The sequence below is a fragment of the Neomonachus schauinslandi genome, chromosome X, assembly GCF_002201575.2.
Source record: "Neomonachus schauinslandi chromosome X, ASM220157v2, whole genome shotgun sequence".
Lineage (NCBI taxonomy): Eukaryota > Metazoa > Chordata > Mammalia > Carnivora > Phocidae > Neomonachus > Neomonachus schauinslandi.
The window spans coordinates 111,685,905-111,697,909 of NC_058419.1; the positions used below are offsets into that span (position 1 = coordinate 111,685,905).

The window sequence follows — 12,005 nt, forward strand, 5'->3', positions numbered from 1 at the left end:
GTAGGGGACTCTTCCAAGTTTGTTCCTTCCTTGGGTACACTTTCTGAGCCATAGAGATAGTAGCTGCTCTCTATAATTTCTATTCCTATATTCTTTAGAGTTCTCTTTTAGCCATTTTAGTAATTAATCACCTTTTACTAGTTAATAATTCTTTATATTAAATTTCTCTGTTCAAATTATTGCTGTGGTTTCTGGCTCAACAGACTCTAACCAATATACTAATATATGGAAATGCAATCAATTTCTGTGTATCGACCTTGTGTTCTACAACTTGTTAAATTCACTTATTAATTCTAAGAGTTTTTCTGGGTCTTTATTTAGGTTTTCTGTATACTCAATTATGTTGTCTACACATAGTAACATTTTATTTCTTCCTTTCTAATTCTTATCATCTTATTTAACTTGCCTTATTGCAGTAGCTAGCATCCCTAGTACAATGTTGAACAATCTTGAGAGTAGATATCTGTATTCGTTTCCTACTGCTGCTGTAACAAATTACCACAGACTTAGTGGCTTAAAATAACACAAATTTATTCTCTTAAAGTTCTGGAGATTAGAAGCCCAAAATCTGTTTGCTGGGCCAAGTCAAAGTGTCAGCAGGGCTGGTTCCTTTAGGAAACTCTGATGGGAGGATCCATTTTCTTTCCCTTTTCAAATTCTAAAGGCTGCCTATATTCCTTGACTCGAGGCACCTTCCTCCGTTTTCAGGGTGTATCATTTCAATATTTGCTTCCACCAGCACATCACCTTCTCCTCTGACTCTGACTCCTCCTACATCCCTCTTATAAGGACCATTGTGACTATATCAATTCCACCTAGATAATGCAAGACTGTCTCCCTAGGTCAAGATCATTATTTTAATCACATCTGCAAAATCCCTTTAGCCATATAAGGTAACATTCAGAGATTCTGGGGATTAGGATGTAGACATATTGGGGGATGGGAATTATTCAGCATCTTTCTCTCATTCCCAATCTTAGAAGAAAGGGTTTCAACATTACTTTGTCAAGTGTGCTTTTTTTCTATAGGCTTCGTTAGATACCCTTTATGAGACTAAGGAAATTTGCTTCTATTTTTAGTTTTCTAAGTGTTTTCTAAAGCCATGACACCAAGGTAAAATACATCCAACAAGTTTTTCTTATTTTGAGAGAATCATGACTTCTTTAATTTTGTTAAAGCAGTGAATTACACTGATTGATTTCTGAATGTTAAAACAACCTAGAATTCCTAACATTTCTAGAATAAACCAAACTTGGTTGTGATATATTAACCTTTTGCTAATATTTCATTTAGGATTTTTTTCATCTAAATTTATGAGTGAGATTAGCCGTTAATTTTCCTTTTCCATAAAGTTTTTGTGAGGTTTTAGTATCAAGATTATGCTGACCTCCTAAAATAATCTTGGAAATATTCCTTCTATTTACATTCTCTGGAAGAGTTTGTGCAATACTGGTTTTATTCTTAAATGTATATTATAATGGCTAATGAAGCTATCTGAACTAAGCTTTCTTTGGGGCAAGTTTCAAAATTTCAGATCCATTTTCTTCAACAGTTATAGGATTGTTTAGATTTTCTATTTCTTTTTGTGTCAGTTTTGGTAAGGGAGTGTGTGTGTGTGTGTGTGTGTGTGTACATATTTTAGGAATTTGCCCATTTAATCTAAAGTATTAATTACTAGCATAAGAGTTTCTATAATACATCTTATGAACTTTTTAATATCTGTAAAATCTGTAGTAACGTCTCTCCTTTCAATTCTGGCATTGGTTATTTCTCTGTCTCCTTACCAATGTTTTATCAACGTTATCAGTTTCTTAAAGAATCTTTATTTTTTTACTTTGTTGATCATAGTATCGCCTTTTACTTTTTTTTTATCTTTTATTTGTTTAAAGATTTTATTTATTTATTTGACAGAGAGAGACAGCGAGAGAGGGAACACAAGCAGGGGGAGTGGGAGAGGGAGAAGCAGGCTTCCTGCTGAGAAGGGAGCCTGATGCGGGGCTCAATCCCAGGACCCTGACCTGAGCCGAAGGCAGACGCTTAATGACTGAGCCACCCAGGCGCCCCCATAGTTTCATCTTTTAAAATATTAAAATATATGCATGTTCAGTGCTTCTCTAACTTGCATCTTATAAATTTTAATATGTTGCATTTTCATTTTCATTCAGTTGCAGAATTCTAATTTCCACTGTTATTTCTCCTTTGATCTAAGGGTTATTTAGAAGTGTATTTCTCATTTCTAAGCCCCAGGTAATTTTCTGGCTACCTTCTGTCAACTTACTATGACAGAAAATTTATTCTGTATGTTTCTTATACAAAATTTGTTGAGATTTGCTTTCTGTTCCAGTTTATAATCAATTTTTGTAAGTGTTCCATTTGTGCTTGACTAAAATGTGTATTCTGCAATGTTGGGTGCAGGGCTCTATATACGTCTTTTAGGGAAAGTCTGCTAATCTTTTTGTCAGTTAATTCTTTTAGTTAAAGGAGTATTAAAATCTCTCAATATGATGGTAGATTTTTCTACTTTTATTTGTTCTGTTAATTTTTTAAAACATATTTTTGAGGCTATATTAAGAAGTACGTACACATTTAGAATGGATTCAATTGGCAAACTGAATACTTTATCATTATAAAGTGTCCCTTTTTATTTCTAGTAATGTATATTTCCTTGAAGTCTACTTTGTCTAATATTAATAGAGCTGTTACAACTTTGGTTTTGTTAGTATTTTCATGTTATATCTTTTTCTAAATTTTATTTTCAACGTTTGGTATATATGATTCTACTGTCTACTGGCTTCTATTGCAACTATTGAGAAGTCTGGTAACAGTCCAGTTGTTTTCTCTTTGTAGCAACGTGTATTTCTATCTGCTTTTAAGATATTTTTATTTGCTGTTGGTGCTCTGTAGTTTCTCCACAAGTGTGTATAGGTGTGGATTTAATTTTTTTATCCTGTTTGAGAAACACTGTGCCTCTCTACCTGTGAATGTGAGTTGCTCATCAGTTCTGGAAAAGTCTCAGCCATAATCATGTCAAATATATCCTCTCTTATAGTCTCTCCTCCTGGGACTCCTAGTAGATGTATGTTAGACTTTATTTTACTGTCCATAACTCTTAATCTTTCTAATTCTTTCTTAAGCAATGTCTAATCTTCTGTTTAACCCATCCACTATGTTTTTTTAAACAAGTATATTTTTATAGCTATTTGGTTCGTCAAATCATTTTCAAATGCATGTCTGCAATTCCATCTTTTATTTCTTTAAACATTTCTTAGTTGTTTGTTTGTTTGGTTTTTTTCATTTCTTAGTTGTTTGTATTTGTATTTGATAATTCTAATATCTGATGTCTTTAGGGAACTAAATCTGTAGTTTGTTGTTTCTGTTGACTCTTAACTCATGGTAGCTTGTCTCCTTGTGTGTTTCATGATCTTTGGTTATGAGCTCGTGGTTGATCTTAATCTCTGGATATATTAGTGGCCAAAATTAGGGATGCATCCCTTGAACATGGATTTGCATTTGTTTGCCAAGACTCAGGGGGCACTACAAACATAGGCCTACCATAGCCACTTTGAGGGCCCAGGCTTAATGCAGAAGTCTCAGATCCAGCTTATCCATCTTTCTATTATCCCATGGTTTAGTCTTAGGATTGAGTGTTACACCAAAATTAGCATTTGCCCTCAGGACAATCTACCATTTTGTGCTTGCTTGTTGCTCCATGCCCCCACATGTGGTTTCAAAAAACCTTTCATGAGGAAATAGAATGTTTCCTAGATATTTATCTTACTGTGAGGCTGGTAGATGCATTAAAATTCTGTATCCTCTAGAATCTAGCTGTTTCTTAGGAGGGCCTTACAGAGTATCTAGTCTGAGATACTACCAGAATAGAAGGGTTGTTGTTGTTTTAAGTTGAAAGAAACTTACTGCAAAGGAGGAATATGGCTTTTTTCAAGTACATAATGGATTACATTTTATTTTTATCTCTGTCTTTCCTTGCTAGTAAAAATAGAAAACTGAAATCTTAAGGGAGCAAAAAAAAAAAAAAGAGAGAGAAAAAGAAAAAGAAAACTGATTTGTATGTAAGCTGGTATGTTAAGAAATAGTAAGCATTACATAATTTTATTACCTGATTTACTGCAGTCTTGAAGTTGGAAAGCATGAATGAGGTCAGTTTTTCGTGAAATCATTCTCTCTTTCAATATCCTGATGGCACTACTTTCAATAACATTCACCCTACGGTAACAAAACAATTATTAGGTGAAAGACACATAAATCATCCCATTGTGTCTTGTTTTAATGTGTTATATTACCACTTACCAGATTCTACTTCAAATGAATTGCCTAACTTCACACATACCCTGTTATTAGGTGGTCAGTGTTTGTGTATGCACATATGTGTGTGACTGTATTGTGAAATTTTAAAAGGATTACCACTGGTGTTTTCTTTTTGATTTCAAAGATTTACATGAGCAATTGATGTCTGAGCATATCCGAGATAATTTTAAAAAACAAGAAAAATAAAGAGGGACTTGCTATAGCAGACATTAAAATTTACTCTGAAGTTGCTAAAACCAAACAATAGGTATTGACACAAGAGAAGACAGATCCATGAACAGAATAGAAATTGTATAAACTTAGTGTTTATATACAATACTGTTCCCATATATAGAACTATATATGGGAACAGTACATATGACAAAGAAGGTATTACAATTCAGTAGAAAAGGGCTAGCTAGCATAGTTATCTGTCTAGATGCTAAACCACCTCGACCATTTACAAAAATAAATTCTAAATGAAGGAGGAAGAGAGAAATAAAGTAGCTATGAGTCATATACCCACTCCCCAAAAAAGCAAAATGGCAGAGGTGGCAGACCCAACTGTATGTTTTCTACAGGAGATACACTTTAGTTTCAAAGATATAAAGAGCTTGAAAGAACAACAACAACAACAAAGATGTGTTATGCAAACAGCAACCATAAGAGAGTTAGAGTGGCTATACTAATAGTAGAATAGACTTGAAGACAAAATATATTACTAGAGATAAAGGATATTTTATAATGATAAAAGAGTCAGACAAGATAATTGTAAACATATATGAACCTAACAACAGAGCCCAAAACTATATGAAGCAAAAACAGACAGAATTGAAGGGAGAAATAGACAATTTAACAATAATAGTTGGGGACTTCAATATTCTACTTTCAATAATGGATAGAACAATGAGGCAGGAAAAAAAGGACATAAAAGACTTGAACAGCACTATAAACCAACTAAATTTAATAGATATGTATAAAACACTCTACCCAACAACGGCAGAATATACATTTTTCTAAAGCACATATAGAACATTCTCCACAATAGATCCTATGCTAGGCCACAATATAAGTCTCAATAGATTTAACATGATTAAAATAATATGAAGTATCTTTTCTGACTACAAAGGGAATAAATTAGAGATTAATAACAGAAAGAAATTGGGGGAAATCATAAATACAAGGAAATTAAACAACACAATCCTAAATAACCAATGGGTCAAAGAAGAAATCACAAGAGAAATTAGAAAATACTTTAAGATAAATGAAGATTAAAACACAATATGTCAAATCATATGAGACACAACCAAAACAGTGCTTAGAGGAAAATTTACAGCTACGAATGCCTATATTAAAAAAGATCTCAAATCGATAACATAATCTCTGCCTTCAAAAACTAGGAAAAAAAAGAGTAAACGGAAAGAAAGCAGGACAGAAAGAATAAAGAATAGAGGAAAACTATAGGCATAAATGTTTTATAGTACTTCACAGGTATTTTTACATATTGAAGGTCTGTGGTAACCCTGCATTGAGCAAGTCTATCGGTGCCATTTTTCAAATAGCATTTGCTCACTTTGTGTCTGTGTGTCACATTTTGGTAATTCTTGCAATACTTCAAACTTTTCCATTATTATTTTATTTGTTATGGTGACCTATGATCGGTGATCTTTAATGTTAGTATTGTAATTGTTTGGGGGTGCCACAAACTATGCCCATATAAGAGAACCAACTTAATTGATAAATATTGTATCTGTTCTGACTGCTCTACTGACCAGTCATTCCCCCATCTCTCTCCCTCTCGTGAGCCTCCCTATTCTCTGAGACACAACAATATTGAAAGTAGACCAACTAATAACCCTACAATGGCCTCTAAGTGTTCCAAGTGAAAGGGAGTCATAGGTCTCTCACTTCATATTTTTTAAGTTTATTTATTTATTTTTAGTAATCTCTACACCCAATGTGGGGCTCAAACTCACAACCCCGAGATCAAGAGTCACATGCTCTTCTGACTGAGGCAGCCAGGTGCCCCTCTCACTTTAAATCAAAAGCTAGAAATGATTACGCTTAGTGAAGAAGGCATGTTGAAAGCCAAGAGAGGCTGAAAACTAAGCCTCTTGTGCCAAAAAGTTAGCCAAGTTGTTAATGCAAAGAAAAAAATTTTGAAGGAAATTAAAAGTGCTATTCCAATAAACCCAAATGAGAAGAAAGTGAAACAGCCTTATTGCTGATATGGAGAAAGTCTAAGTGGTCTGGTTAGAAGATCAAACCAGCCATAATATTCTCTTAGGCCAAAGCCTACTCCAGAGCGAAGTCTGAACTCTCTTCAATTCTATGAAGGCTGAGAGAGGTGAAGAAGGCGGATGAAAGGTTTGAAACTAGCAAAGGTCAGTTCATGAGGTTTAAGGAAAGAAGCCATCTCCATAATATTAAAGTTGAAGGTGAAGCAGCAAGTGCTCATGTAGAAGCTGTAGCAAGTGATTCAGAAAATCTGGCTAAAATAATTAATGAAGGTGGCTCCACTAAACAACAGATTTTCAATGCAGATGAAACAGCCTTCTATTGGAAGAAGATGCCATCTAGGACTTCCATAGGTAGAGAGGAGAAATCAATGCCTGGCTTCAAAGCTTCCAAGGACAGGCTGACTCTCTTGTTAGGGGCTAATGCAGCTGGTGACTTTAAGTTGAAGGCAATGTTTTGTGGGTTTTTTAAAAGATTTTATTTATTTATTTATTTGAGAGAGAGAGAGAGCGAGAGCACGAGCAGGGGCAGAGGCAGAGGGAAAGGGAGAAGCAGACTCCCCACTGAGCAGGGAGCCTGACATGGAGCTCGACCCCAGAACCCCGGGATCATGACCTGAGCCAAAGGCATACACTTAACTGACTGAGCCACCCAGGCGCCCTGAAGGCAATGTTTATTTACCATTCTGAAAATCTTAGGGCCTTTAAGAATTATGCTAAATCTGCTCTGCCTGTGCTCTATAAATGGAACAACAAAGCCTAAATGACAGCACACTTGTTTTACAACATGGTTTAGTGAATATTTTAAGCCCGTTGTTGAGGCCTACTGCTCAGAAAGAAAGATTCCTTTTAAAACATGACTGCTCACTGACAATGCACCTGGTCACCTAAGAGCGCTGATGAGATGGACAGTGAGATTCATGGTTTGTGACTGCTAACACAATATTCATTCTGCAGCCCATGGACCAAGGAGGAATTTAGACTTTCAAATCTTATTATTTAAGAAATACATTTTATGCTTTTCTGTCTGGGCTGCCGACATGCCATCCAGACTGAGGAAGACCTGGAAACTTCAGGGCCACATAAGCCACGGCCACGGCCGCATCGGCAAGCACCAGAAGCACCCAGGAGGCCGGGGTAATGCTGGTGGCATGCATCACCACAGGATCAACTTCGACAAATATCACCCAGGTTACTTTGAAAAAGTTGGTATGAGACATTACCACTTAAAGAGGAACCAGAGCTTCTGCCCAACTGTCAACCTTGATAAACTGTGGACCTTAGTCGGTGAGCAGACATGGGTAAATGCCGCCAAAAACAAGACTGGAGCTGCTCCTATCATTGATGTGGTGTGATCGGGCTACTACAAAGTGTTGGGAAAGGGAAAACTCCCCAAACAGCCTGTCATCATGAAGGCCAAATTCTTCAGTAGAAGAGCAGAGGAGAAGATTAAGGGTGTTGGGGGTGCCTGCGTTCTAGTAGCTTGAAGCTACGTTTGGGGGGGTAGGTTCATTAAATGCTAACAAGAGCTTTTCTCTTCTGGAAAAAGAAAAAAGAAATACATTTTATAAGGCTATAGCTGCCATAGATAGTGATTCCTCTGATTGATCTGGGCAAAGTAATTTGAAAACCTTCTGAAAAGGATTCACCATTCTAGATGCCATTAAGAACATTCATGATTCATTGGAAGAAGTCAAATATCAACATTAACAGGAGTTTGGAAGAAGTTGATTCCAAACCTCATGGATGACTTTGAGGGGTTCAAGACTTCAGTGAAGGCAGTCACTGCAGATGTGGTGGAAAGAACAAGAGAACTAGAATTAGAAGTTGAGTCTGAAGATGTGACTGAATTGCTGCCATCTCAGGATAAAATTTTAATGGATGACGAGTTGCTTCTTATGGATGAGCAAAGAAAATGGTTTCTTGAGATGAATCTACTCCTGGTGAAGATGCTGTGAAGATTATTGAAATGACAACAAAGGATTTAAAATAGTATATACATTTAGCTGATAAAGCAGCAGCAGGGTTTTGAGAGGACTGACTCCAATTCTGAAAGAAGTTACTGTGGGCAAAATGCTGTCAAACAGCATCACATGCTACAGAGAAATTGTTCATGAAAGGAACAGCCAATCAATTTAGCAAATTTCATTGTTGTCTTATTTTAAGGAATTGCCAAACCTGCCCCAATGTTCACCAACCATCACCCTGATCAGTCAGCAGCCATCAAGATTGAGGCAAGACCCTCCACCAGCAAGATTATGACTGGCCGAAAGTTCAGATGATGACTACTATTTTTTTTAACAATAGAGTATTTTAAAATTAAAGTATATACATTGTTTTTTAGAAATGCTATTGCAGGGGCGCCTGGGTGGCTCAGTTGGTTAAGTGACTGCCTTCGGCTCAGGTCATGATCCTGGAGTCCCTGGATCGAGTCCCGCATCAGGCTCCCTCCTCAGCGGGGAGTCTGCTTCTCCCTCTGACCCTCCCCCCTCTCATGTGCTCTCTCTCTCAAATAAATAAATAAAATCTTTAAAAAAAAAAAAAAAAGAAAGAAATGCTACTGCACACTTAATAGACTACAGTATAATGTAAACATAACTTTTATATGCACTAGGAAACTGAAAAATTCTCCTGACTTGCTTTATTGTAAGATTTGCTTTATTATGGTGGTCTGAAACTGAACCTGCAATATCTCTGAGGTGTGCCTGTAAATGAAATAAAAAACAGAAAAACAATAGAGAAAATCAATGAAGAAAAAAATTGCTTCTTTGAAAAGATCAATAAAATTGACAAAATTTTAGCTAGACTGGCCAAGAAAAAAAGAAAAAAGTACTCAAATTTCTAAAATCAAGAATTAAAGAGGGGTCATCACCACTGACCTCACAGAAATAAAAGATTATAAGGGAATACTGTAAGCAATTGTACACCAACAAATTAGATAATCCAGATGAAACGGACAAATTCCTATAAAGATACAAACTACCAAAATTGACTAAGAATAGAAAACCTGAACATACTTAGAACAGATAGAAAGATTGAATAGGTAATCAAACAACTTCTCATGAAGAAAAGTGCAGGATGAGATGGCTTCCCTGGTGAAGTCTACCAAACATTTAAAGAAGAATTAATACCAATCATTCACAAACTCTTCCAAAAAATAGAAGAGGTGGGCATACTACCCATCTTATTATATGAAGCCAGTATTTTATCCTCAAACCAAAACCAAAGATCACGAGAAAACTACACATCACTACAATATCTCTTATAAATATAGATGGAGGGGCATCTGGCTGGCTCAGTCAGTACAGCATATGACTCCTGATTTCAGGGTTGTGAGTTCAAGTCCCATGTTGAGCATAGAGATTACTTGAAAAAACTTTTTTGGGGGGGCGCCTGGGTGGCCCAGTTGGTTAAGCGACTGCCTTCGGCTCAGGTCATGATCCTGGAGTCCCTGGATCGAGTCCCGCATTGGGCTCCCTGCTCGGCAGGGAGTCTGCTTCTCCCTCTGACCCTCCCCCCTCGCATGTGCTCTCTCTCATTCTCTCTCTCTCAAATAAATAATTAAAATCTTTAAAAAAAAAAAAAAAGAAAAAACTTTTTTTTAATTTGAAAAAAAATGAATATAGTTGGAAAATCCTCAACAAAATACTAGCAAATTGCATCCAGTAATATATAAAAGGGATTATATACCATGAACAAGTGGAATTTATCCCAGGAATGCAAGGTTTGTTTAATATCTGAAATAAACAAATGTAACACACCATATTAACAAAAAGAAAAGAACAAAAACCACATGATCTTCTCAGTAGATACAGAAAAAGCATTTGACAAACTCTAACACTCTTTCATGATAAAAACACTCAACAAATTCAGCATAGAAGGGAACTTCTTCACTCTGATGAGAGGCATCTACATAAAACACATGGCTGATATACTTAATGGTGAAAGACTGAATGTGTCCCCCTTAAGAACAGGAACAAAACAAGAATATCTGCTCTCACCACTTCTAGTCAACATTAGTCTAGAGGGTCTAGCCAGGACAATTAAACAAGAAAAAGAAGTAAAAGGCATCCAGATTGGAAAAGAAGTAAAACTATTTTCACTCAGAAATAATATGATCTTGTATATAAATAATCCCAAGGAACCTACTAAAAACTATTAGAACTAATAAACAAGTTAATCAAGATTGCACAATATACAAAAATCAATTGTATTTTTATACGCTTGAAATGAACAATCCAAAAATGTAAATTAAGAAAGCAATTCTACTTACTATAACACAAAAAGAATAAAATACTCAGAAATGAATTTAACAAAATGAATTCAAGATTTTTACACTGAGAAACCAAAACTCTGTTCAAGGAAATTAAAGATCTAAATAAATAGAACAATATTCCATGTTCATGGATTCGAAGACCTAATATTGTTAAAATGGCAATAACCAGGGGCACCTGGGTGGCTCAGTCAGTTAAGTGTCTGACTCTTGGTTTCAGCTCAGGTCTTGATCTCAGGGTCATGATCTAAGGGTTGAGAGACTGAGCCCCATATTGGGCTCTGTGCTCAGTGGGGAATCTGTTTAAGATTCTCCCTCTCCCTCTCCCCCTCCTCTAAATAAATAAATAAATAAAGTCTTTTAAAAATAAAAACAAAATGGCAATGGCCACCAAATATATCTATAGATTCAAAATAATCCCTATCAAAATCCCAGTTGGCATTTTTGTAGAAGTTGACAAGCTGATTCTGAAATTCATATGGAAATGCCAGGATGCCAGAATAACTGAAACAATCTTAAAAAACAAGAACAAAATTCAACTCACATTTCCCAGTCTCAAAACTTACTACAAAGCTGTAGTAATCAGGACAGTGTGTTACTTGCTTTAGGATAGATATACAAATCAATGGAATACAATTTAAAGTCCAGAAATAAACCCATAGCTTTATGGTCAATGGACTTTTGACAAATGTGCCAAGACAATTAATTAAATGGGAGAAGAATAATCTTTCCAACTGATGGCACTGGACAACTGGATAGCCACATGTAAAAGAATAAAGTTAGAGCCCTACCTCACACCATACACAAAGATTAACTCAAAATGGATCAGATACCCAAATGTAAGAGCTTAATCTATAAAATTCTTAGAAGACAATATAGGAATAAATCCTCATACCTTTGGGTTAGGCAATGGCTTCTTAGATACAACACCAAAAGCACAAGCCAAAAAGAGAGAGAGAGAGAGATTGGATTTCATCAAAATTAAAAATTTTTGTGCTGCAAATAATACCATCAAGAAAGGGAAAAGATATCCCACAGAACGAGAGAGACTATCTACAAATCATTTATCTAATAAGTGATGTGTATATAGGATAGATAAAAAATTCTTACAACAGGGTGCCTGGGTGGCTCAGTTGGTTAAGCGACTGCCTTCGGCTCAAGTCATGATCCCGGAGTCCCGGGATCGAGTC

General features: G+C 35.9%; 1 protein-coding gene and 1 pseudogene across 1 annotated transcript in view; one reads left to right on the forward strand and one right to left on the reverse strand.

Moving 5' to 3' along the window:
* Positions 1-12,005, reverse strand: part of PPEF1 (protein phosphatase with EF-hand domain 1) — a 74,401-nt gene that overhangs the window by 5,283 nt on the left and 57,113 nt on the right. The window contains exon 13 of the mRNA XM_021683870.1: positions 4,118-4,224. Within this exon, the coding sequence (XP_021539545.1) occupies positions 4,118-4,224 (107 nt within the window). The remainder of the gene's footprint in view (positions 1-4,117; positions 4,225-12,005) is intronic.
* Positions 7,583-8,029, forward strand: LOC110574891 (annotated as a pseudogene).